This window comes from Sorex fumeus, unplaced genomic scaffold (assembly GCF_029834395.1).
Source record: "Sorex fumeus unplaced genomic scaffold, SorFum_2.1 ptg000051l, whole genome shotgun sequence".
Classification (NCBI taxonomy): Eukaryota; Metazoa; Chordata; class Mammalia; order Eulipotyphla; family Soricidae; genus Sorex; species Sorex fumeus.
Genome location: NW_026606108.1, coordinates 1,793,131 through 1,821,071, shown reverse-complemented (window position 1 = coordinate 1,821,071; position 27,941 = coordinate 1,793,131). Strand labels below are relative to the sequence as shown.

General features: G+C 43.4%; 1 protein-coding gene across 2 annotated transcripts in view; it reads left to right on the top strand.

Annotated features, from left to right (window-relative positions):
* GABRG3 (gamma-aminobutyric acid type A receptor subunit gamma3) overlaps positions 1-27,941 on the top strand; it is a 449,853-nt gene that overhangs the window by 399,534 nt on the left and 22,378 nt on the right. For both annotated transcript variants that reach the window (XM_056124363.1, XM_056124362.1), the window contains exon 6: positions 3,773-3,910. In XM_056124363.1, the coding sequence (XP_055980338.1) occupies positions 3,773-3,910 (138 nt within the window). The remainder of the gene's footprint in view (positions 1-3,772; positions 3,911-27,941) is intronic.

Sequence of the window (27,941 nt, the reverse complement as noted above, 5' to 3'; positions counted from 1 at the left end):
CCTGGCTATTGTAAATAGCATCACTGTAAACAAAAGGGTGAATATATCTTCCACAATGCATGTTTTCACATTCTTCAGGTATATACCTAGGAGGTATATACTGTATATACCAGTATATTTAGGTAGATACTTGTTCACGTGGGCATTTGATTTTTAAGTTTGTGAGGAACCGCCATATTGTTTTCATGGGAACTGCATCCATTCCTGATCTCACAAACACTGAAAGGGTTGCTTTGTCTCTCCACATGCTGCACGAAGCTTGTTTTTCTTTTAATTATAGGCTTGGCACAATGATATACAATACTGGTAAAGTCAGTGTTCCAACACCTTCCATCATTTTCTCAGTACCCCATCCTGTACCCCACACTCTCTACCTTGGTAAGCTCAGTTCTATAGACCAGTTCTCAGCTTCTGTTTGTCTTTAGCCATTTGTTTTTTCCCTTACTATATTTCTTTATATTCCACATATGAGGAAAATCATTCTGTAGCTGTCCCTCACCTTCAGACTAACTTCAGTCAGCATAATAATATTCTCCAGACCCATCCACAAAGCCGCAAAGTACATAATTTCATCCAATTGTCAACAGTATGCAATTCCGTCATTGTACCAGAGATTCTTTATCTGTCCATCTGTTCTTGGACATTTGGGTTGTTTCCAGATTTAGAAATAGTGAGTTTGAAAATTTGTGAATAGTGCTGCAGTGTACACAGGAGTACAAACATCTTTCCTTAGTAGAATCTTAGGATAGATGACAAGAAGTGGAATTTCTGGGTCATACAAAAGCTCTATTCTGAGTGTTTTGGAAAGTTTCCCAAAGGTGTTGAACCCTCACCAGTGGTGGATGAGGACTTCTTTTTCCCCACATCCCCATAACAATGGTTGTTTTGTTTATGACATCTGCCAGTCTCTGTGGTGTGAAGTGATATATCCATGTTTATTTTGATTTGCATTTCCCTGATAATAAGTGGTGCAAAGCAATTTTTCCTATACCTACTGACCATCTGTATGCCTTCTCTAGGAAACTTCATTTAAAAAAATTTTTTTTACATTTATTTATTGAATGACTGTGGGAAAAGTTACAAAGATTTCAGGTTTAAGTCTCAGTTACACAATGATCAAACACATTTCCCTTCACCAGTACTTATTTTTAACGACCAAGGACCCCAATATACCCCCCTGCCACCCCTTCCAATGCCTGTGAGGCAGATGAATTCTACCTAACACTCTATCTACTTTGATTACATTCAATTTCGACAAAAGATGCACCATTATTGTTTAGAGTTTACACCCAACAATCAGAAATGCTGAAAAGGCATTGTGAAATAATTTTTTTCTACAGTTAGTTAGGAGAACCATATGATGTCGCATGGCCGCTATCACTATCGCAGCCACGCGAATTTGGATTTCCAATATATTACTTATTAAGCCTGGAGGTATTTCTGCCAAGAGCCAGATAATTATGAGATTGGTTTCTGTGGCTCTGGAGACATGGTCGTGCGGGAGAGCCGCTCGTAGGGGGCAACTCGTGACCTCCGTAGGGCATGAAGGACAAGCTGGGAACACCCCCCTTCAGTTGCCCCGTCACCACCGGCTCATACCTGGCTTTCCAAAAAGCTCAGAGGAGGTCGCCATTTTACTGCCCAGGGGGGAAAAGGCGGAAAGGAGCGACACCCCTTCCCTCCAGGGCAGGCATGGTATGTGGATTAACGCATAGTCCATTCACTTTTCTGCTGCAAGCTGCTGGGATCTGCATTAAGTCCTTGTACTTCTGGAGCCATGAAACTTCATTTTTTAATAGGGTTTTTGGGTAAGTTTTAAAAGTGCTTTATAGCTCTTCATATACCTTTTGTCAAATGAGTGGTAAGCAAATATTTTTTCCCAGTCAGATGTCCTATTATTCTGATATTATTTCTTTTGTGGGACAGAATCTTCCTAATTTGGTGCTGTTCCATTTACTTATCTTTGCTTCTGTTGCTTGGTCATTGTTTATTGAAAATGCCTCTCTCTATATATTTTAAATAGATAAAAATTACTTTTTATTTAATTTTTATTAGTGGATCACCATGAGGTACATATTTTAATGTTGTGAAGGGTTCTGCCTAGTTTCCTCAATATAGTTTATACATTTGATCTGATACTCAGGTAATTAATCCATTTTGAACAGACTTTTATTCTTGGCATGAGAATGGGTTCATTTTTTCCCATGTGTCTGACCAGTTTTCTCAGCACCATTTATGAAAGAGTCTTTTCCTGCTCCGCTTTATAGTAAAGTAAAGTAAAGACCCTCCCGTTGATCACCGATTTGCTCGAGCGGGCCCAGTAACGTCTCCATTGGAGACTTTGTTGTTACTGTGTTTGGCATATCGAATACTCTCGGTAGCTTGCCGGGCTCTCCGAGAGGGGTGGAGGAATCGAACTCGGGTCGGCCATGTTGGCTGCGTGCAAGGCAGATGCCCTACCCGCTGTGCTATCGCTCCAGCCCACGTACTCTCATCAAATGTCTTTAATACATCTATTGAGATAGTCATTGTCAAGGCAACCATGCTGGCAATGACTGGCAGAAAGAGAAAATAATTGAGAGCATTGATTGTTTTATAATAAGTTTTCAAACTGTGGGTTGGAGCTATAATACAGCATTGATAGCTCTGCTTTGCTTGCCTTGCATGCGACTGACCTGGGTTTGATCCCTGGCACCCCCATATTATTCCCCAAGCCCCACCAGGAGTGATCCCTGAGCACAGAGCCAGGAGTAAGACCTGAGCACTGCTGGGTATGGTTCCAAATTTTTTTTGGTAAAGTAATCTAAATGCTAAGCTATTCATTGTTGGGATTCTGTAGGATGTTTGAAAGCATTCACATACCCTTGGGAATGGTTATGTGTGCATCAATGCAATGATTTTGTAGTTGGACTCATTCAAAAAGGTGGAGCAGATGTTTTCCCCTTCCACAGCTCTGGTTCAGACAGACAAGGACTCTCAGGGGCCCTGGAGGCAGGAAGGGGAGGGGAAGGGTGTGGACAGGTGACAGCAGGAGCTCAGGAATCAGTGTGCCAGGTCAGAGGACCCCAGCCCAGAGGCTGTACTCTTGCCCCACATGCTGTTTCAAGACAAAAGCAGGAGTTAGGCCCAGGCAGTCTGCACGGCTCTCCTCACGGTGCCCACCTCTGAGACTGGACAGGCCCCATCCATCACCCCAGCCTGAGGCATATCTCCAAGTCCTGGCAGCAAAAACTCAGAGAATCTTATTCCCGGGAATAGTGAACATGGTAACCAGAACATGATAACTAGTATCTGGAAAGTTTAAGGAACTAGAACTGCAAGCTGATGAGACCCAGCTGGTCTCTGCTCACAGAGGCGAGAGATTAAATGGGGGGAGGTAGAGGTCAGTGTCCAGCAGGGGGAGCTCGGCCTATCTGCGTCAGTGACTCACCCAGATGAGGGGTTCAGGCTGGAGACTGGAATCCCGGATGAGGACCACATAGGAACATTCTGGGTTATTTGGCTTTTGCTCATTTTTTTTCCTGGACTTTGAGAACAATTTTGAGAGAAAAATACAGTCTTTCTCTCAATTTTTAGACTACTATTTCAATGGCCTGCTATTAAACGATCAGAATTATAATTTTGACTCCACTGTTTCGTAAGCCTGACATGGTGACACAAGGATTGGGATGAGGCTCAGAGTCAGATTGCCTGACTCACACATGGAGGTCCTGGGTTCGATCTCTGGCACTGCAAGAATAAAGCATTCCTGTGTGTTCTGTATACTTTGCAGATGGCTACCCTAAGGAAGAAATGATTTATAGATGGAGAAAAAACTCAGTCGAGGCAGCAGATCAGAAGTCCTGGCGGCTTTATCAGTTTGACTTCATGGGCCTGAGGAACACCACGGAGACCGTGACCACTTCTGCAGGTAGGAGTTAACTTCAAGAAGTACAGCTCTCCCAAGTTTGGGCCTTCACCTGCTCATGCCTAACCCTTCACACAGTCACACATTTACTGGAGAAGTTCTTATGTGTGATGTAAGTAATTATGTTAGGGCAACCATGTCTGAGACTCAGTGATATTTGAGGCCCAACAACAAATTCAAGGTGAAAATCGATGTAACTTTTTAAAAGAATGTTGTGATAGAGATAGGCAAATGGAGGTGAGATTTGCCTTGTATTTTTAAGTCGATATTGTTTGGATTGTGTCTATCCATCTACCCAGGGTTTCCCACTACTTATATCAACCAATTTTACGAGTGGTGAGAGATCTATGGCTTTCCCCAGAGGCAATGAGAAGCCAAGAATCATGAGGATTCACAAATGAAAGAAGGCAAAATGAAATATACCTGAGTTGTAGAGTCTAGCTTGTTCTTTCTCTTCACTCTAAACTTTCTCTCGAACCTTGAGGGTGATGGTTTTTCCAAATGGTGTACAGAATGCAATATTGTCACCAATTTGATGTTATTAAGTGATCATGCATATTAAAGGTATAATTAGAAAGAGCTGTTCCATCCATTAGCATATTCGAAAATTTTTGGCTTTGTTTTGTTAGGCAAATATGCTATTTGCCTATTACCATGGTCCGTTATTTTGCAGAATGTTGAGTGCACAGAGGGTCCAAGTTGGTGGTTTTTACTGATTTTATTGTTTGTTAAGATGAATAATGTATTGACTCTTATGATTTCAGAATAACATGTTTCCTTGGTGACTATGTTAAGATGTAAATTTTGATAGTGGTAAATATCTTTAAAGGGAAGTTAAAATTCTTGATGGAATTACAAAATAAAGAGTCCTTAGCACATTAAAAAAATGTCTGTGTGCTGAAAGTAGACTACAGACCGAGTGATGGCCATTCAATACCTCTATTGCAAACCACAATACCCATAAGGAGAGAGAGAGCAAAAGGGAATGCCCCGCCACAGAGGCAGGGCGGGGTGGGGGTGGTGGGAGGGATACTAGGATAATTGGTGGTAGAGAATGGGCACTGCTGAAGGGTTGGGTACTCCATCATTGTATGGCTGAAATATAAGCACAAAAATTTGTAAGTCTGTAACTGTACCCCATGGTCACGGTCCTCCCATTGTTCATCAATTTGTTCAAGTGGGCCCAGTAACGTCTCCATCATGAGACTTGTTACAGTTTTTGGCATATGGAATACGTCACGGGTAGCTTTCCAGGCTCTGCTGTGCGGGTAAGATACTCTCGGTAGCTTGCCGGGCTGTACCCCACAGTGAGATAGATATATATATATATATATATATATATATATATATATATATATATTTGCTCGAGCGGGCCCAGTAACGTCTCCATTGGAGACTTTGTTGTTACTATGTTTGGCATATCAAATACATCACAGGTAGCTTGCCAGGCTCTGCCGTGTGGGCAAGATACTCTCAGTAGCTTGCCAGGCTCTCCGAGAGGGGCGAAGGAATAGAACTCGGGTCGGCCATGTTGGCTGCGTGCAAGGCAAACGCCCTACCGCTGTGCTATCTGAGGATCCAGGCTAAAGGCTCCAGTGGTAGAGCACATACCTTGTCTGCACTGGCCCTGACCCTCTCATGGTTTCATTAACCCTTTACCTGAAGATCCTCGATGCTCTTCAGTGATGCTGTGTTCTCACAGCGTTGCTGGGACAAGTAGCCAGAGCACTCTGGGTCTAGCTGCACTGCGTCCCTGGCCTGGTGTAGAGATCAGGTCCATGTCACCCTCTGGGCAGCATTGCAAGGAGCAGCCCTGTACCATTTAAAAATAGAAGAAGGGGGGGAAAGGCCTAAAAGGGTACTTGATCAGCATAGAAAGACTCCGCCTCCTGAGGCCTCCTGGTGGGAGGTGAAAAGCTGCATTTGTGCTTAAAATTTAACTCAGGGAAGGAAGAGCATGATTTATTAGAATGAACCATGGAGGCAGTGTTTGGGGAGAGGCTTTTTCCCAGTAATGAGTCGTCAGTGTCTTGCTCCCTGCTCCTTACTTAAGAGGTTGAAATTCACTCCCACACCTCTGGGGTGTCAGGGAGCCCAAGCAAAGGAAACCCAAATGCTGTTCTAACATTTACACGTTAACGGTGCTCTTCACTTCCTGCTGCTCCAGGTAGGAGGATGTTTAATGAAAGGAAATGCAAAGGCCACATTGAACGGACCTAGCTTGGAGATGGAAAATGGAAGGCAAGGGTGTGCAAGGACCGGGTGTGGGGAATGGGGGAAGTTAATGGTCTGAGCAGTTATACTCTTCAGTATCATTGTGGGAATAAAAGCATGAGAATAATCACTGTGAAGGCAGGATTGATAGTTCAGTGGGGAAGGTGCCAATTCAGGTTACATCCTGAGCACCCACAGGGGCCCTTGAGCCCTGCCAGGAATGACCCTGGAGCTCTGAGCTGGGAATCAGTTTTGAACACTACTAGGTGACCAAAAATAAATAAATAAATAAATAAATAAAATAAGAAAATATATATTGCACAAGGAGCTTTCAGACTCCTCAGAGAATATATAACAGGAATTTAGGGGTTGGCAGTTGTAGGGCATTTGCATTGCATGCGACAGACACCCAGATTCAATCTCCAGCACCCCATAGGCTTCCTGAGCCTGCCAGGAGTGATCACTGAGTGCAGAGCCAAGATTCAGACCTGAGCTCCCCCCAAAATAAAACAAAATGTATCTCAGAGTTCAGTGAAATTATTTGGTGATTCACCAATTATTTGCAAATCTGGCAAATACTGGATGTATGGGATTAGACAAATGCCAGATACCAGGGAACAAAACAAGAGTGGTGCAATCAGTAACAGACCCTTGGTATGTGTGGGAGGAAATTCTTTTTTTTTTAATATTTCTTCTTTCTTTTTTTATTGAATAACTATGAGATACAGTTACAAAGCTTTCATGATCAATTTTAATCTTATAATGTTCCAACAGCCATCCCTCCATCAGTGCATGTTTCCCACCACCAATGTCCCCAAGTCTCCAGTTTCCCTCCTGCCCACCCCCAGGGCGCTCTCTGTCTCTGTCTCTGTCTCTGTCTCTGTCTCTCTGTCTCTGTCTCTGTCTCTCTGTCTCTCTCTCTGTCTCTCTGTCTCTCTGTCTCTCTTACACACACACACACACACACACACACACACACACACACACCCTCCCTCCCTCCCTCCCTCCCTTCCTCTCCCTTCTTCCCTCCCTTCCTTCCCTTTGGGCATTATGATTTGCAATACAGACATGGAGAGTCCATCACGTTTGCTCCATTACCCACTCACCCTCTTGCAGCACACATCTCCCACCTAGAGCGATCTTTCCAATCATCATTGCCAAAATGGTCCCTCTCTATCCCAACTGCCTTCTGAAGAAAATTCTTATTTCCTCAATGGAGGAAGGCCACCATGCTCATCCCAGTGGGACTGATTTTGTGAATCAAACCAGATCTGAACAAGTTGGTCAGCATGCTTCTGCAGAAGAATCAGAACAAACACAGAGAGTAAGGTGCAGACCTGGATCAGGCAGGATGTGGATCTGGAATTATTCCTTCCTGAGACTGCACCCCTCGTCTGCTTTCCTGCCTCCACAGGTCTCCACTCAAGGCTTCCAGAATCTTCCTGCAATCCAGAGAGGTTTTATGTGCATTCTCTACCTAGCTGTAGGGCTGTGAGCAAAACCCCTTACCCAAAGATCCATGTGCTCTTTGGTGATTTACTGTTCTCAAACACAGCCTGTGAGCTGAAACCAGAAAGTCTAAATAGTTGATCAACTGTCACTGTATACTATGCAGCTATATGTGGATGTAAAAATGGTACTTGAGGCAACTTTCTCACACATCACAGTGCCCGGACATCAGAACCATGAGGAGACTCAAAACGCAGCATGGCCAAGTCATGCCCACAGAGAGGTATTGGTGGAGACAGATGCCTCCAGAGCCAGACTATCACATGCCCTGTTAGTCGTGTGAGAGGCTTATGTCCATGTGAGTGTTGAATATAGCAAAAAAATAGTAAATTTTTGGTGAAACATTAACAATCACTTTACAAATATGTAAGCAGTGAAATGCTCATTAAAAATTGGCTGTTTTTCCCCAACTATTTTCCATACCAACTGGAAGTCATCAAGAAAAACATTTCTAACTACTATTATTCTCCACTAAAATTTATTTGACATATAGGTTTGTATAAATTCAGTGTGCATTACTAATGCCTAATCAGCTCAGCCATAGATTCAACTGCTGTTGGGGCAGGGGGTAAATTTACTCCTCTGTGATGCCACACAACCCTCATGCCTTTGTAGTGCTTCGGATCTACTTGATTATTAAAGTTTGATGATAAGACTACAACACACTTGTCTCTATTAACCACACAGCATATTGTTTCTCCTGAACTGACTGACTCGCCGTCAATGGCATCTGTGCTGTTCCTAGATTCAATCATGTATTAACTTGTTTGGTTGCAAAAGATACCCTGGGAAAGCTAGAATGTATCTTGATCATGCACAGCCACAGGGAGTTAGGAATTTAGAGTTTATTAAGACATGTATTCACGAGCCCAAGAGATAGTACAGAAAGAAGGCAAGGTGTTTGCTTCACAAGCAATCAGTTTGATACCTGGTACCACATATGGTCCCCCGAGAAGCGCCAGGCATCACTTCTGAGCACAAAGCAAAGAATAGACTCTGAGCACCTCCGGGTATGGGGTAATATCATCCTTGTCCCACACTTGTCCCCCAAAAGGCATATTAATAGAAGCATTTCACATCAGCTGCTGCATGAGCAAGGGGGAAAACTCACTGCTGGCACTCTGAGGAAGACTCACATGTACACACAGGTTTCTGCATAAGGGGACAGTGTCAGGGTTAGCAGAAGCATTCCCTAAGCATAGCAATCACTCAGGAAATGATTCTTCCTACATTCTCCTCCTGCAAAAGGCCAGCATGCATCCAGACAAGGAGGAATTGTGTCAGATAAATCAGCTGGCACTTAATCCATACTTCTCAAAATCAGCACACCAGAAAATGTTATATGGTGGAATACCCAGTGATGAACAGAATAGCAGGATTAGTCTGCAAATTATCCCACTGCTTTCTGGGTTGTGAGATTGTTTGACTAACTGTCATAGCTGAGGACAACACACAACCCCTCCCACAGAATCAGGATGGAGTCAATGGTGCAGCCTGTTTCCTAAACACACAATAAATATTTTTGCGTACATTTTTTCATTTGTACCCTGATCAAGGGAGAGAATTGTGTTTTGCACAGGGTTATTAGCACATATGTTTCTCTTTTTTCATTTTCATTTTGTTCTGGGGGGCCACACCTGCTGTACTCACAGCTCACTCGTAACTCAGGGATCAACCTTAGTGATGCTCAGGGGACCATATGTGGTGCTGGGAACAAATCGGGTTGGCCATGTGAAAGACAAGTGTTTTGCCTGTTATCATCTCTCTGGTAGTTTTATTTCGCCTCTAAATTTTTATTATAAAGAGTCGGCCATGTTGGCTGCGTGCAAGGTAAACGCCCTACCACTGTGCTATCCTTCTCAGCAGAGTAGTACTTTTCATCATTATTTAAATATACATTGCTTGTTTTCACAAAAACTATGGCTCAGAAGGAATACTATGGTTCACTCAAGATCAGCAGTTTTCAGGGTTTTTTTTTATGAACAAAGTGTGTGTTCTGGCTTCAATTACTCTTAATCAAACCTACCCAAAAAACCTAAGATGGAGTTCAATTTGGACCTCAACTAATACACTATTTTAAAAAAATTTTTTATTGAATCACTGTGAGATAGACCCTTACAAAGCTGTTCATGATTAGATTTCAGTCACACAGTAGTTTAACACCCATCCCTCCACCAGTGTACATTTCCCAGAACCAGTGTCTCCAGGTTCCCTCCCATTACCCCCCAACCCCCACCCTCTGCCTGCATCTATGGCAGGGGCCTTTCTTCTCTCTGTCTCTGTCTCTATATCTGTCTCTCTGTCTCTCTCTCATGCTCTCTCTCTCTGTGTCTCTCTCTCTTCTTTTGGGCATTATGGTTTGCAATATTGACACTTAAAGGTTATCAAGAAAATTTCTTTATCTACTTTTAACCCTCAGATCTTGTCCAGTGTGATCATTTCCAAATATTATTGTCATACTGGTCTCTTCTCTGTCTTACCTACCCTCAGCCCCCCCCCCCCCCCACACACACACACACTTGCAGTTGATTCCATCCATTGACCAGTCCTCTTAACCCCTGTTTTCCCTGGCCATGGATATTACTCTTCTACTATATATATTATTTTATATATCACAAATGAATGCAATCATTCTATATCTGTCCCTCTCCTTCTGACTCATTTCATTCAGCATGATATTCTCCATATCCATCCATCTATAGGCAAATTTCATGACTTCACTTTTTCTAACAGCTGTGTAGTGTTGCATTATGTAGATGTACCAAAGTTTCTTTATCCATTCATCTGTTCTCTGGCACTCAAGTTGTTTCCAGATTCTGGCTATAGTGCTGCAATGACATAGAAATGCAGATCGTATTTCTGCTGAGTGTTTTTGGGCCCCCAGGGTATATTCACAGAAGTGGTTTTGCTGGCTCAAATGGGAGTTCAATTTCTAGTTTTTTGAGAAACATCCATATTGTTTTCCAAAAAGGCTAGACCAGTTGGCAATTTCACCAACAATGAAGGAGAGTCCCACATCTGTGCCAGCACTGGTTGTTCTTGTTCTTTTGGATGTTTGCCAGTTTCTGTGGTATAAGATGATATCCCATTGGTGTTTTGATCTGCATCTCCCTGATGATTAGTGAAGAAAAGGATTTTTTCCCCTTTATTTTATTTTATTTTATTTTTACAGTTGTAAATTTACAATTTTTTGTGCTTTGGTTTCAATTATACAATGATCAGATACCCATCCCTCGACCAGTGCCCATTTTCCACCACCATGGATAATATCCCTCCCACCCCCATACCCCCATCCCCCCTGTCTCTGTGGCAGTGCAATCCCCTGTGTTCTCTCTCTCCTTTTGGGTGTTGTGGTCTGCAAAAGAGGCATTGAGTGGCAAACATGTTCAGTCCATATTCTACTTTCGACATGCATCTCCCCTCCTGGGAGGATCCTCCAAACATCCTTTATTTGGTGCTCCCTTCTCTATCTGAACTGCCCTTTCCTCTAGGATACCTGGCTGGCCTCTAAGTTATGGAGTAATCCTCCTGGTGCTGATCTCAGCTATTCTTGGGTATTAATCTCATACTTTATTACTTTATATCCCCCAGATGAATGCAATCTTTCTATGTCTATCCCTCTCTTTCTGACTCATTTCGCTTAGCATGATACTTTCCATATTGTACCACTTGTATGTAAATTTCATGACTTCATCTTTTCTAACAGCTACATAGTACTCCATTGTGTAGATGTACCAAAGTTTCTTTAACCAGTCATCTGTTCTTGGGCATTCAGGTTTCTTCCAGTTTCTGGCTATTGTAAAGAGTGCTGCAATGAACAAACAAGTGCAGATGTCACTTCGACTGTACATTTTTGCCTCTCTGGGATATATTCCCAGGAGTGGTATTGCTGGGTCAAATGGGAGCTCAATTTCTAATTTTTTGAGAATCGTCCATACTGTCTTCCAGAAGGGCTGAACCAGTGGACATTCCCACCAACAGTGAAGGAGTGTCCCTTTCTCGCCACATCCACGCCAGCATCGGTTGCTTTTGTTCTTTTGAATGTGGGCCAGTCTCTGAGGTGTGAGATGGTATCTCATTGTGGTTTTGATCTGCATCTCCCTGATGATTAATGATGTAGGGCATTTTCTCATGTGCTTTTTTGCCATTCGGATTTCTTCTTTGAGAAAGTTTCTGTTCATTTCATTGCCCCATTTTTGGATGGGGTTGGATGTTTTCTTCTTGTGGAGTTCAACCAGTATTTTGTATATCCTGGATATCAACCCCTTGTCAGATGTATATTCGGTGAATATCCTTTCCCATTCTGTAGACTGTCTTTGTATTTTGGTCACTGTTTCTTTGGAGGTGCAGAAGCTTCTTAGTTTAAGATAGTCCCATTTATCTATCTCTGTTTTCACTTGCTCGGCCAGTGGCGTGGCATCTTTGAAGATACCATTAGCTTCAATGTCATGGAGGGTTTTGCCAACTTTATCTTCAATGTACCTTATGGTTTCTGGTCTGATGTTGAGGTCTTTAATCCATTTTGATCTTACTTTTGTACATGGTGTTAGGCAGAGTTCTGAGCCTATTTTTTTGCATGTAGCCGTCCAGTGATGCCAACACAATTTATTAAAGAGGCTTTCCTTACTCCACTTCACATTACTTGCACCTTTATCAAAGATTAGATGAGCATATGATTGAGGGGAGATGTCAGTGTATTCAACCCTGTTCCATTGGTCTGCAGTTCTGCCTTTGTTCCAGTACCATGCTGTTTTAATTATTACTGCTTTGTAGTACAGTTTGAAGTTCGGGAGGTTGATTCCTCCCATTTTCTTTTTCCCAAGAATTGCTTTAGCTATTCGTGGGGGCTTATTGTTCCATATAAATTTCAGGAGTGTTTGCTCCATTTCTTTGAAGAATGTCATGGGTATCCTTATAGGGATTGCATTGAATTTATACAATGCTTTCGGTAGTATTGCCATTTTGACAATGTTAAGTCTCCCGACCCATGAGCAGGGGATATCTTTCCATTTCCTCATGTCCTCTTTTATTTCCTGAAGTAGCGTTTTGTAGTTTTCTTTGTACAGGTCCTTTACTTCCTTAGTTAAGCTGATTCCTAGGTACTTGATATTCTGGGGCACAATTGTGAACGGGATTGTTTTTTTCATGTTGCTTTCTTCTCTCTCACTGTTTGCGTATAGGAAAGCCATGGACTTTTGGGTATTGATTTTATAACCTGCAACTTTACTATACGAGTCTATTGTTTCTAGGAGTTTTTTGGTGGAAGTTACTGGGTTCTCTAAGTAGAGTATCATATCATCTGCGAATAGTGAGAGCTTGATTTCTTCCTTTCCTACCTGAATGCCCTTAATATCTTTTTCCTGCCTAATCGCTATTGCAAGTACTTCCAGTACTATATTGAACAGCAGTGGAGAGAGTGGGCATCCCTGTCTCGTCCCTGATCTTAGAGGGAAGGCTCTCAGTTTTCCACCATTGAGGATGATGCTTGCTGTAGGCTTGTGGTAGATGGCTTTAATTATGTTGAGGAAGGTCCCCTCTATACCCATTTTGGCTAGGGTTTTCATCATAAAGGGGTGCTGGATCTTATCAAATGCTTTCTCTGCATCTATTGATATGATCATATGCTTTTTATCTTTTCTTTTGTTGATATGGTGGATTATGTTGATTGATTTCCGAATGTTAAACCATCCTTGCATCCCTGGGATGAATCCTACTTGGTCATGGTGTATGATCTTTTTGATGAGTAGTTGGATTCTATTTGCTAGTAGTTTGTTGAGGATCTTTGCATCTGTATTCATCAGGGATATCGGCCTGTAATTCTCTTTCTTTGTGGTATCTCTGTCTGCTTTTGGTATCAGTGTGATATTTGCTTCGTAGAAACTGTTCGGAAGTGTTTTTGATATTTCAATTTCATGGAAAAGCTTAAAGAGCATTGGGAGTAAGTCCTCTTTAAAGATTTGGAAGAATTCACTAGTGAATCCATCCGGGCCAGGACTTTTGTGCTTGGGGAGACTTTTTATTACCATTTCAATTTCCTTGATGGTGATAGGTCTGTTCAGGTATTCCAGGTCTTCTTGGTTCAGCCTTGGGAGTCTGTAGGAGTCTAGGAATTTATCCATTTCCTCGAGGTTTTGATGTTCCGTGGCATAAAGCTTCTCAAAGTACTCCCTGAGGATCCTCTGAATTTCTGTGGTTTCTGTTGTAATGACCCCCTTTTCATTTCTGATTCGGTTTATTAGGGTTTTCTCTCTCCCTTTCTTTGTGAGTTTTGCTAGAGGCTTATCGATCTTGTTAATTTTCTCAAAGAACCAGCTCTTGGTTTCATTGATCTTTCGGATTGTTTTCTGGGTTTCCATCTCGTTAATCTCTGCTCTGAGTTTTATTATTTCCTTCCTCCTGTTCGGGTTGTGCTCCTTTTTTTGGTCCTTCTCCAAGCTCTTAAGCTGTGAGGTTAGGTTACTTATGTGTGCTCGCTCCTCCTTCCTGAGGAATGCTTGTAGAGCTATAAACTTTCCTCTTAACACAGCCTTTGCTGTGTCCCATAAGTTTTGGTAACTCGTGTTCTCATTTTCATTCGTTTCTAGGAATCTTTTGATTTCCTCTTTGATTTCCTGTCTAATCCACTCGTTGTTCAATAGTGCACTGTTTAATTTCCAGGTGTTTGATTTAGTTTTCTGTTTTTGTGTGTGATTTACTTCTAATTTCAGTGCATTATGGTCTGAGAAGATTGTCGATACCATCTCTACCTTCTTAATTTTATGGAGGCATGTTTTGTGGCTCAGCATGTGGTCTATCTTGGAGAATGTTCCATGTACGCTTGAGAAGAATGTGTATTCAGCTTTTTGTGGATGAAGTGTCCTGTATATATCTACTAAGTCCCTTTCTTCCATTGTTTCCCTCAAATGAAGTATGTCCTTGCTAAGCTTGAGTCTGGTTGATCTATCAAGAGGTGACAAAGCAGTGTTGAAGTCTCCCACTAGTATTGTGTTGCTATTGATGTCTTTTTCCAAATCTATGAGTAGTTGTTTTAAGTACTTTGCTGGTCTCTCATTAGGTGCATATACATTTATTATTGTAAGTTCTTCCTGTTGTACAGATCCTTTGATCAATAAGAAATGGCCTTCACTGTCTCTTATGACCTTCCTCACTCTGAAATCGATGTGGTCTGATATAAGGATGGCTACCCCAGCTTTTTTATGGGAGCTGTTTGCCTGTAGGATTGTATGAAAAGCATTTTTTCATGTAATACACTATTTTTATTGAGAGAATTCTCCTGAGAACCTAATTCTCTTGGTACGGAAATACATACAGGAATCTATTTCCTAATTTGAAGAATTAGAAATCAGAGTGACTGAAACCTTAAATCAGATGGTTTAAGATCTCTGATTGCAAGTTTAAGCTACTTTCAAACCCTGAAGCACAATCCTAAGAAGGGTCCAACCTGTCCTAGTTGATGATTGCCCTCAAAATTGTTTTTAAATATATAAAACATCTTTTTGCGGGGTGTTTTGTTTGTTTGGTTTGGCGGGGGTATGCCATCGCACCCAACTGTGCTCAGGGATCACTCTCACTGGGAATGGACTTGGGTGGGCTTGCAAGGCAAACCTTACCCTCCATACTCTCTCCAGCCCCTATAAAGTAGCTCCAGTGAGCCAGGTCTGTATTCATCCATCTAAAGCCTGACTTGTGAAGATAAAGCTTGAGTCGGGTCACCATGAAAGAGTTCTGGAAGGTTCTGAAAAGAATGAGAATCTGTTTCGCACATAACTGAGCAGAGATTAAGCTGAGCTGGTGTGGCCACAGCCGCCTCAGCAAAGTCCAGCTGCGCACACCTGGGGCTACATCCTTCCATCTGTGCTCCTCTTCACACACCCACATGAATTTAGGTGTCAACAGTGAAGGTGATGTAATGAATATTTATGAGCCTCGGCAGTGCACTAAGTGTGACTGAAGATTTGCAGTGTGAAGGGTCACCCTGGTGTTCCTAGGGCATTTTAGAAGATCTCTGTTAGATAAAGTTCTTTTTATAGAAAAATATGCTGCTTTGTTTTTAATCTCTTAACTCAAAATGATGATAGCAATTATATGCACTTACATAATCCCTTTCTCCCAGGCAGATTAAAGTATTTTCAGCATTATCTCTCTCGCAAATCATTATGAACTTTGAAGAAGGTGGGTATGAGTCCTCACTGCCTGTTGTTATTTTTCCATGCTTTTAAATGTACATAGGTAACAATTTCTGAGATGGGAAAATGCTAAAAAATTCACTTTTGTCTGACTGGTCCCACTTTACTTGCAGAAAATATGTATAATTTACATACTAATATATCTATTCATCCTTTAAAATATTTATATCAATGCCTTCACTGTGACAGAATCTCCAGGTAGTTCAAAGAAGTGTAACATTGGGAGTTTTATAAATAGGCCAGCAGATGGGATGAGAGGGTGTTGGACTGAGAGACGTCAGCAAGAGAAGTCAGCAAGTCAGGTGCAGAATGACCCCTCATCTGCGGGACATAAAGGAGCACAGTAAGGGAGCAATGGTGACCAAAGGCAAAGGAACCGAAGAGTTTGTCTGGAGCACTGAGCTCACTGTGGGAGAGGAGGGGGATGGAAGGGAGGGGGAGTCCCTGGAATATCAGAGGAGGAAAATGGTGGTCTCTGATGAGATGTGTGGTGTTATGTCATTGCATGCATGAGACTCTGTCATTAACAGTACTGTAAGACATGGTGCCTCCATAGAAGTGGGGGAAAATTTTATACACACACACACACACACACACACACACACACACACACACCACACAGGGGACTGCCTGTACCCTTATGTACCCTTAGGTGTCTGATGCTGGACTTTCTTCCTTTCTATTGTGAATTTGAGCAAAACAAGTTATGTAAAGTGCATGATTGCTATTTATATATGTATATACCTATAGCACAGCAGTAGGGCGTTTGCCTTGCACGCAGCCAACATGGCCAACCCAAGTTCGATTCCTCCGCCCCTCTCGGAGAGCCCGGCAAGCTACCGAGAGTATCTCGCCCACACGGCAGAGCCTGGCAAGCCACCCATGATGTATTCGATATGCCAAACACAGTAACAACCTATATATGAAAATATATATTTATTTATGAACATGTATATGAGGGATATATTTCTTATACATTTCACATGTATATGTGATTGGTGTGTATGCAGAATATATGCTCATCATACAGTGGATATTACTTATCATTGCTCTGACTTCTTTGGAGAATACACTGAAAGCTTTGGAGAATACACTGAAAGATTTACACATTGGCTTCATTTAGCACATAGTGCCCTAAATCAGTGCACAGCATTTTAGTTGGGCACCATTGTGAGACCCCCTAGCTTGAAGGTAAATAGGAATACAGATTTGAAATGACTCCTGTAGAAAAAAAATGCTGTTTCTCTTTTGTCCCTCTGTCATGTTTTTCTGAGTCCTTTGTGGGTAATAAGTCAGTCTGTATTTTGAAGTCAGAGTTTTAAAAATAGAGACAATGTCTTCGTTCACAAGATTGAATGGAACCCTCTCTCAGCCCACAGTGAGTCACCCGCCGCTCTAATTCAGAGCGGAAATGGAGAGAAGCCAGGGCTTGGTCGGATGAACTGTTCATCCACCAAGAAAATTGAAATGCTGTGATACAAATCACATCTGAGTATGCCTGTTCTTTAAAAATCAAATTTAATTAATGACTCCATGAAAGCAAAATTGTCTGGGGCCAGAGAGATAGCCCAGCATTTAAGGCAGTGCTCCGCCTGCTCCTGACCTCAGTTCAATCTTGTCCCACAGGTCCCTTGAGCCCCACCAGGCACAGCCCTAGAGACCCTCAAGCACTGTTAGGGGCAGGGCTGGGCCCAGCGCACAGGCCCTCAGCAACACTGTAGTAGTCTTGTGCTCAGACACTGCACAGTCCAGCCCAGTTGACTGAGAATTACTGGACGTGGCCCCTACTTCCTAAATAGCAAGATGCTGTTTTAAGACAGAAAGCAAGGAGCTTTTTCACATGATTGTATTGTGTGTTGTTCTGGTAGTTTTGATTTATCATGTCATGGCTAATTATGGTGCTTGGGTAGAAATTGAATCCTATTCTCATAGAAATGAATCTTTATAGGTGGGTAAAGTAAGGGACGTAGAATACATAGACAATCTCGGGCCCAGAGGTCCTCTAGGGGTGTGGGAATGCATCCCCGCAGGTAAAGAGGGATGTTCTGTCATCTGTTCAGATTCCACAGAAAGACCATTTTTCTTTTTTGAGGGGCTGGAAAGGGGGCATCCCAGTCACTGCTCAGATTAAGCACAGAGCTAGGATTAAGCCCTGAGTGCAGCCAGATGTGACCTGAACGCAAACAAACAAAAGAGAAAATAATATTAATAAATTCAATCAATTATTTTAAAAGATTGATACGGTTCATTCGCATGAGACTGGGGGAAGAGGCCCATTTCCTCATAAAGAGCTCCCCCAGGGCCAGTGCCTCCCTGCCCCGCCATAAGTCAATGGTCTCCATCCAGGAGCTATTGCTGCTGCCAACCACTTTTGGTCTGCTGCCTTTTTCCCATTTTAATCACCCACAATCTGGGGGATACAGGATAATTTCTCACAATAAGTGAGTGTCTGCTGGGGCCACTCTGCTTGACCAAGGAGATGCCATTAGCTCGGCAGGCCATCTGTCACATGCCCTCTTTGTCCAGTGACACTTCCCTTATTGATTCTGTTTTTCACTGTCACGTCGGCATGAGAGGTAACAGCCAGAGCACAGAGTCCCCAAGACTGTAACTCTCTTCCAGGAGAGTCGCTCTGAGGGAGGGCTTCTCACAGCCAAACCCCTCCTGCACCTTCTCTCCTTCCTGTCGTCTCCTGCCCTGGGCCCCAACTCATCCCTCTGCCTGCTCCTGGGTCAGTGAAAGGGACTGAACTCAGCCATGCTTCTTGTCATGGTGCAATCTATTTCTACACTGATTTTTCCCTTAGACTTGAGGAGATGTAGCCGACCCATCCGAACCCTACCAGTCACAGCAACCCTACCAGGTCTGACAGTTTCTGTCCCATTGCCTTCCTGCTCCTTTTTGTGCCACTGTGCTGCCCAGATGTCCTGCAGGAAAGCCCAGCCCCATTTTGTGGAGAGAGAACAGCTGTTTGGACATCTGGACCAACCTGGACTCACTGTTAAGTGCTCACGTACAGTCATTCTGCTGACTTGCACACTTCTTGGGAACCCAAGACCCAGCATTCCCACAGCAAGGAGGGTTCAGGAAAAGCTTCAAGTCACAATAATGAGAACCTTCCTCCCCCTGTTCTTACTTCAAGTGTGTCAGTAATATCAGCAGTTGGCCTCTCTCTAGTTGCTCTTCTGACATAATCCCAGTGTACCAGTGCTACTCCATTACCTTCTGTGAGAAATTCTAGAAATAGCTTATCAGTCTTGTGTGATGTTGTGGTATCAAGGCCTTGCCATTCACTGGGCTAATTATTGATCCTTGATACCAAAAGTCTTTATTTTGTCAATGAATACACTCTTTGCAATTTAGACTTTTCTGGAACTGTAGTGACCTGACTAGCCTATTTGTCAGGAATAATGATGCTGAACTTAGACCAAAGTATGCTGTAAAGAGGAATCCAGCAAACTCGTAGTTTTAGGGGACTGAAGGACATGGGCATGGCCAAGGACTCCCACAGTTTTGCCCAAGAAGGTCTTCACTAAAAGGACACACGCATCACCAGAGCATCTAACTTCTTCTGTGATAAAGGCATAGGCCTTAGGAAGGACGCATGCTTCAGTGTGGGTTTGAGTCTCACTTCTAAAGCATCTAAGAGTGATGCGAAGTGAAGGCCCAAGCACATCCCCGGGGTCCACCACCTCGAAGACTTGTGAGAGTGGGGAGGGGTCTTTGTGCCCATGAGTCCCAGCCAGTCCTTTCCAAGGGTCAAGTCAGGGCTTCTTTTCCCTTTTCCTTTCTAAAATCTTTTTTCTATGTTTTCCTCTTACTTTTCCTTTGTTGTTGTCTCACTGTTGCCCTGTCTGAGGGTGCATGCATGTGTGACACTGAACATCACACACTACATTGAGAACATGAGATCCAAAGGGCAGTGCCATACACAGGCATGGGAGGTGGTGCTGGGGATTGAACTCTGGGACTCACACCAACCAGGCAGACACCTTGTCACCAAGTCACATCTCCAGGCCTCATTTTTAAAGCCATTGTACAGCATGCAACAGCAGAATGTTTCCAAGGAAATGGGTCTTCAAGGTAACACTTGAACTTGATACTGTGATAGTGTTGGTTTTATGAACAGCTTTTGTTATTGTTGACATAAAACTATGACTTAGGTAGAATGACTCATTCTTGGTAGTTTGGGAAGACCCACCAGCCAAATTGGTATGCACTTAATTTCAACCATGGTGTCTTGGGCACCCTTTCAGCAAAAAAGGGTACAGTTGTTTGGGGGATGGTGTGGGGGCTTTGAAGGTCTGTGGTTGAGTCAACACTAATGTCCAACCTGGCCAGCTCCCAGACATAAAAATCTTCTTTTGGTCTCCAGAGACACTGCCATTCTAGCATTTCCTCTCAATAGTAGAACTCCTGGCTGTTTGTTACCCTGTGATGGGGTTGGATTCTGTGTGTTTTCACTTTCTTCAACCAGGGAGATAATACGGGGTTAAGACACTTGCTTGGGTGTAACTGACCTGGCTGAGTCTCCAGCACCTGGAACAACTCCAGGAGTAGACCAAAATAATAACAACGAAAGTAATAGTTCTTAAATCATATTTCCCAGAGTTGGTTTGTATTAGTCTTATACTGAAATGGATTCCATGATGAGAAGCTCCCCAACTCTGAGTTCTCATTCTGATCCCAGATGGGAAGAGATTGCATGTTAAGATGCCATCTTTCATGGGTGGGGGCCTATGAGGACCATGTTTCTTTTTTCTTTTTTTTGCTCTTTTGGGTTACACCTGGTGATGTACAGGTTACTCCTGGCTAATGCACTCAGGAATTATTCCTGGCAGTGCTCAGGGGCTCAGGGGACCATATGGGATGCTGGGAATCGAACCTGGGTCTGCCGCGTGCAAGCCAAATGCCCTACCCGCTGTGCTCTTGCTCCAGCCCCTCACGTTTCCTCTTAGGCATGTTCACCTTTGTCTCTATTAGCTCACTCTGTTCTCACTATCACAGTTCTTCCCCTCATGACATGGGAGATACGATTCTATTTTCTTCCAGTCTTGACTGTTATTTGGGGGACTCTAAGGCTGATCTGACAGTCCCTTCAGAAGCCCGTACCCTACCAAAAAGATGATGGCTTGGTGTTCCCATGTGATATTTGTTAGTTCCCACTGCTGATAATAAGACTAATTCTATAATGTTGAGAACCCAGATTTGAAAAAGTGAGTACTTGTTTCTAATCCTACGTACCAATTGTTCTCATACAAAATCCCCAGGAGTGGGGCCAGAGCAATAGCCCGGCAGGTAGGGTGTTTGCCTTCCATGAAGTTAACCTGGGTTCCATCCCAGTACTGAAAAGGGTCCCCCTGGGCACTTCTAGTAGTGATGCCTTAGTGTAGAGCTGGGAGTAAGCCCTGAGCACCACAATTCCAGCCCTACTATTTGGCCACTGATCCACATGCCAACCACCCCTTTCTGAGATAGAGATGACCAGTCTTCAACTGAAATTTAGGGGAAAGACATTTTCCAATTAGAGATTTCTTATCAGGGGGACTAGAGTGATAGCACAGCAGGAAGGGCATCTGCCTTGCACATGGCCAACCTGGAATCAATCCCCAGTATGCTATAGAGACCTCTGAGCCTGCAAAGAATAATTCCTGAGTGCAGAGTCAAGAGTAATGCTTAAGCATAGCCAGATATGGCCCAAATCCCCCCAAAAAATAAAATTCTTACAAGAAAAGTATCATCAGTTACATTAGCTTTTATTACCATGATAAGATAACTAACCTCAAAGAGTTATCATGTTCATAATTGCACTTTATGACAATTCTTAGAATTTTAGGGTTTATTCATGTCAAAGACATGAGTAATTCTATAATGTTGAGAACCCAGATTTTAAAAAGTGAGTACTTGTTCCTATCCTAAGTACTAACTGATCTCATAGAAAATCCCCAGGAGCAGGGCCAGTGTGATAACCCAGCAGGTAGGGTGTTGGCCTTCCATACAGCCAATCTGGGTTCTATCCCAGTACTGCGTGGGGTCTGCCTGGGCACTTCTAGCAGTGATCCCCGAGCAGAGAGCCAGGAGTAAGCACTGAGCACCACCAGGAATAGCACAAAAATAAAAAAAAGAAATAAGAAAACTCACCAAGAACTTCGGGATGTAGGCTGAAGTTCATAGTACCCTCCTAACTGTCACATTCCCATCGGATCTTCCATGATTGAAATAGCAGCTCTAAGTCAGAAACAAATTACTGACAATAAAAGTATTTGTAAAAGACATGCTAGAAAAAAATTTAAGTTCAACTTTAATCTGAGGATTGGTGTTGTATATTTATCTTCAGAAACTGTTTTGACATAAAGCTGCTGTTTTAAAGGAAATGATATGGCTTACTAAGCAGAAGTAAGACTTTTAAAATACTTGAGAGGCAGTGAGATTTGGCCATTGTGCTGGATATCCCTACTGGAAATATTAGACACAAGTTACAAAGGTCCTTCTGTCTTCATTCTGCAATGGACCAAAGGTACAGAAGTCTGTCAGCAGACCTCAGAAACCTAGCGAAGGGGTTGGAGAGACGGTTCAAGTCATTGCTGAGCATTATGTTCCACGTGTGATCACCAAGTAAAACTCTTCACCAGTGACTATACATTGCTAGAACTGGAGCTCTGAAAATAAGATTTGGAAAAACAACTACATCAGTGACATATGCTGGGGACTTTGTCTGGCCAGGCTCTCTCTGAGGACTCTCCATTTCCAAACTGATCCTCACAACACATTGCACAGGGAAGAACATGAGGCACAAAGAAATTAATCACAGAACAGAAGTGCCGGTGGCACAGGCCCTCTGGCTGTGCTGTTTAATAGGCAGCAAATGTCTTTTTTATCTAATAAGATGCCAATGATGGGGAATAAGTGTCAGTGAATCTGGGAAGCACGTAGTCAAAAAATGCTATTTGAGTCTATAGGATGCCTCAGAAAGATGTCAGGTGCTGAGGATAATGGCCTTGGGAGGGAGGGAGGTTGAAGGGGCCAGATGTCAAGAACTTTCCTACCTCCAGGATAGTTTTCTCCCTCTGCTTCCCTTTGTGCCCTAAAGCCATGGTTGAGACTACCTGTCCTTAGCCTGGAACAGTCTGCAGATGTCATAGTGCCTAAAGCACATCTGCACCTCCCTTCTCTGATTGGCTGCCATGCTGAGGAATCCTCTTGTGAAGCCTTGGCATGGACAAGTGAGGGAAGGCAACATGGGCCCAGCTCTCATGAGGTTCTGTCTTGTGGGGACGATCGGAGACAAGTCACAGAGAACACCAAGGCACAGAGGAAGGGGCGTGTGATCGTGCCTGGATGTCAGGAGCATAACTGGGAGGAGCAGAAGGTGATTCCCAGAAAAGGGCTGCATGGACACAGTAGGGAGGTGGGCTGGACTGTTGGGGCTTTGAAGGAGCAGAGTGAATTCTTTTTTGCTTTAGAAGGAGGGCTTTGCCTCTTGAAGAGAGGGGAAAGACCCAGAAGACAGGAAAGAAGAACTCCTTTCTCTTCAGTTGAGAAGATTGGTTTGAGCTGGCCAAGGAGTGACCAAGAAAAGAGAAGTTGGATGCAGGGAATTGATGAGACAAGAAATTGAAGGGCAAAAGAGACCAGTGGAGTAGAGAGACAATCTAGGAATGAGGCAGAATGGATGATGCTTATTGGTTAAAGAAGATATTGAAGGGCAGAGGAGACCAATGGGATGGTGAGACTGTCCAGAGACAGGGCAGTAGGGAACATCCTTGTAACCCAGATTAAGGGTCAAAGAAGAGATTGTTCCTGAAATCCAGTCTAGAACAGGCTCATAGATGTTAGAATAGCAGTAGGTGACATGCAAGGGGAACAGGGATAAACACTGATTTCTCCTCACTTCCAGCTACATAACCCACTAGAAATCCAGGAACTGAGAGATGGGCACAAGGTCGCCAGCTCCCCTGAAGTCCAGAGCAGGACAGAGGAGGGACGAGGTTAACTGGCTAGAGAGAGAGGGCCAGTGCAGACATGCTGTAAGCACGTGTTACATAAAGAAAAGTCTCTAGCCTTTGCATCTCTACCTCTAAATAGTCCCTTTTCTGGAGGTATCTTCTCAACTAAATCCTCTTTGTCATCTTGAAATTCTAAAAATTTGCCCAACCTACTCCCCGTTCTCATTTGTTTTTTCTCTGGGATCACTCACATGTTAGAGAAAGTTCAGGTAGGGGCACACAGAATCAGACCAGCTCAGCTCCCTTGTCTGACAAGCCTCATTCACAATGCCAGCAGGTGTCTGATGTTGCTGGAAGGTGCAGGTATAATTGGTGTTTATACTGAGAAATAACCCATGGACGTGGAAAGTGAAGGAGGACATTGGACATAGTCTGAGGAGGTGGTGCAGACGTATTGAGGGTCTGTGCCATTTCTAAATGATGAGGATGGTGGAAGGGATTAGCCTCTTTGTCCCTGAGAACCTACAGGGAATCCCTGGTTCTCCCCAAAGCAAATGCCAGAAATCTCCCTGAAGTATCTATGCCCTGAAGACATGCCAGGATATGCTCTTTAGGTGAGTCCTTGAAGCTGCTTTGCAAAGTCTCAAATCAATCACCTTAAAGCAACTTTAAGCCTTCATCATAAAAGTAATGAATTCAAACCCAAAAGAGACTCATCCTTCCGGAATCAATTTAAATCGGGCTTCATAACTGACAGTTCCTCTCTGACGTGGATTTGAAGGGACTCCCTCAGCTGTGAAAAATCCAAGGCCGCAGGGACTCAGAACACTGACAGATTTTATGTGAAGTGAAAATACGCTTATGAGGGGCTGGAGACAGAGAGTATAATGGGTAGATCACTTGCCTTGCATATGGCCAGCCCAAGTTCGATCACTGACATCCTATATAGTCCTAGGAGCACCACCAGGAGGGATCCCTGAGCTCAGGCAGGTGTAACACCTGAGCATTGCTGGGTGTAGACAAAAAAAACAAAACCACAAAAATATGCTTACAAAATATCCCAACCAGCCCTTCTACTTCTCCATTCTACCATCTGGATTGTGGTGCCCAAGTTTTGTCTTGTTTGTAAATAAGGAACTCCTTTGCCCACATGGGCACTGGAAACCAAGAGTTTGACTATGAGTCTGAGTCACAGGTGTTCACATATCTATGTTGTATGCAATTCAGTTACAGCATTAGCGTTGTGATGGGAGCATGTACCTAGCACACATGAGGCCCTGAGTTCAATCCCTTCTCCCAGTATTTTCAGGTATGGCCCCAAGCCCCCCAAAGTCTGGGTATGACCCTGGGGGACGCTGAGTACCACCATCCATGTAGCTGAACGTTGCCCTGAGTAGCCTATGTCCATGTATATCATGGATAAACACCAACTTTCCGTCTTAGTTTTTCTGTGCCAGGAAAGGACCTCACACAAGCTCCGCCAGTAACTCCCCAGCCTCTAAAACACTAACTTCCAGGGCCGGAGCGAGAGTGCAGTGTGGCTGGCATTTACCTTGCACGTGACCAACCAGGGTTGGATCCCCGGCATCCCATATGGTCCCATGAGCACCACCCGGAGTAATTCTTGAGAGCAGAGCCAGGAGTAGCACCTGAGCATCACTAGATATGCCCCCCAAAGCAAAATCAAAATAAAACCCCACTAACTTTGAGGTGATATTTGACTATCCACTGATCTTGCATACCCCATACCTATGCTGGAACTGTCTATGCTATTGACTGTTTGATTTGGTGTTCATTATTTACTCTATTTCACATACCCAGTGGTGCTTAGGGACTCTTTCTGGCTCTGCAATGGGGAGTCAGGGCTGGGGCGAGGGGACGGAGAGTCTCACTTTAGTGGTACTTGGTGGACTATGTGGTGTCAGAGCTAGAGCCCAGAGTTCCTGCATGCTCTTCACACAATGTTCCCTCTCTGGCCCTATTTTTAATTTTTATGTTTTCATTGATGTGCCTCTGGGCTACATAGAATAAAATGTCCTGAGTTCAGCCTCATACCTCTTCACTGACTGCTATTTCCATGCCCACAACCCAAAAATCCTCTTCTTATTCCTCCCACGACCCCCATCTTTTCCCCTGCTGACCACCATAGTTTGCACCAACCATCATATTTCTTGCTGCTGTTTCCTGCTAACTCAGTAACTTTAAAGGACCTTAATTCACAGTGTCCCAGGAATAAGGTGAGACTACGTGGGACAGGCTACAAAAACAGCCAACAGCTGGATACCTTAGAATAATACCATGCTCAAGACAAAGAAAAAAGATAGGACTTGCCTATGATCCAAAAAAAATATGATTCAAGTGAATGACCCTCATTTAGGGTTGGTCTGAATCATAATCACTGATGGTTTTGACTCAGCTAGTTTTTATTCAACACATTCAGTCTAGATTTCATTAATTTAAAAATGCTTTCTCATTGACATGGATTGTTGGCTCCAGAGGGAGTTCTGAATTCCCCCTTTTATGATAATCACTAGACAGAACACATTTGTAAGTGTTATGCCTGAGTCCATCATAACTCATTGAGACAGCTGAGACAGAGAGGTTGAGCAGGACAAAAGTTTATTGCATCGCTGTGGGCCCAGGGATCACAATGGGTGGGTGGGTGGGCCTCTCACCTATTTGACAAATGATTCAAAGATTGAGTTGCATTTGTACTCTGAAACCACATTCAACGGTGTCAATTAACAATACAAGATTAACGATAGGTTTTACTTACATTCAAAGCAAGGTATGGTTTACAACCAAACATCAAGAAGGCTTGACTTCAGTTATAGCTGTAACTCTCTCAGAGGATCCTACTGGCAAAGGTCAGGGCCTGCTTTGGGCCATAACAGAACCTGGACTGAGAATCTCAGGGCCCATTGAGGACTCAGCCAGAGTCTGTAGGGACTCACACGGCCAGCACAGATGATCTGTCTGAAATTTTAGGGTCTGACTTACAAAACTCTGACTCTTCCTTGCTCCAACAGTATATGGATGATGTTTTCTTTTTTTTTCTTATCTTTTATATTTATTTATTTTTGCTTTTTGGGTCACACCCGGCAATACACAGGGGTTATTCCTGGCTCTGCACTCAGGAATTACTCCTGGCAGTGCTTGGACCATACGGGATGCTGGGAATCGAACCCGGGTCGGCCACGTGCAAGGCAAACCCCTACCTGCTGTGCTATTGCTCCAGCCCCAATTTTTATAAAGTAGTTCACAATATTTGATTACATTTAATATTCGAACACCAATCCCACCACCATTATGCCTTCCCACCACCATATTTTGGATGTTTCCATCCCGAACCTCAACCCCTGCCCCAAAGCAGAACCAAAATAATTTATTTTGTATTTTTTATTGTGAATAAACTGCTGAAAATGCTCAAAAAAAACTTTCCTTGGAGGAGAGTATGTGTATATTGTTGTATTTCACCCAGGGACCATTAAGTCCTTCTATAAGAGATTACTATGGATGATGCTTTGTTAAACTCAAACATCATAGCAGATTATAACTAATGACTGAAACCAGTACATAACAGAAGGACACAGTGCAGGTTGGGCATCAGGTGGCTGGGTGGAGCCCTCGCAAGGTTCTCAGAGGTAAGGCATCAGCTCAGGCCACTGTCGCTCTGGCTCAGTTGGTTCTTCCTTCAGACCCTGCCAAGGTCTTCACTGTTGCCCAGTGGAGGACTCCAGCCTTGCACATCAAATTTGACTTTGTTTTTGTGTTTTCCCAGCACCTTCCCACCTGTACCTATTTGTCTTTCACGACTTCGGACAGACACTTGGTCTCATCCCAGCTAGTGGGACGTTTTCTCACAGAGACACTTCTCACGCCTAAGTATTGGGGATAGCAGAGTGACAGAGCAGAGACAGGGCTACTAGCCTACCTTGGGAGGCACCTGCCAGATTCCCAGATTGGGAAGGTTTCCTTTTCCCCTTTTAATTCCTGCTCTTGAGAAGGGGTCAATGAAGGTAAACTGTTTGCATTAGATGGTGTTAGCTGTAGGTATTTTGCTAGATATCTTTCATAGATGGATAGAGTGCTCTTCCATTGCTAGTTTTCTGGGAGTTGGATTTTTTTCTTTTTGTCATAAATGGGGAGCTCATTTCAGTTACTTATTTTTTTACACAT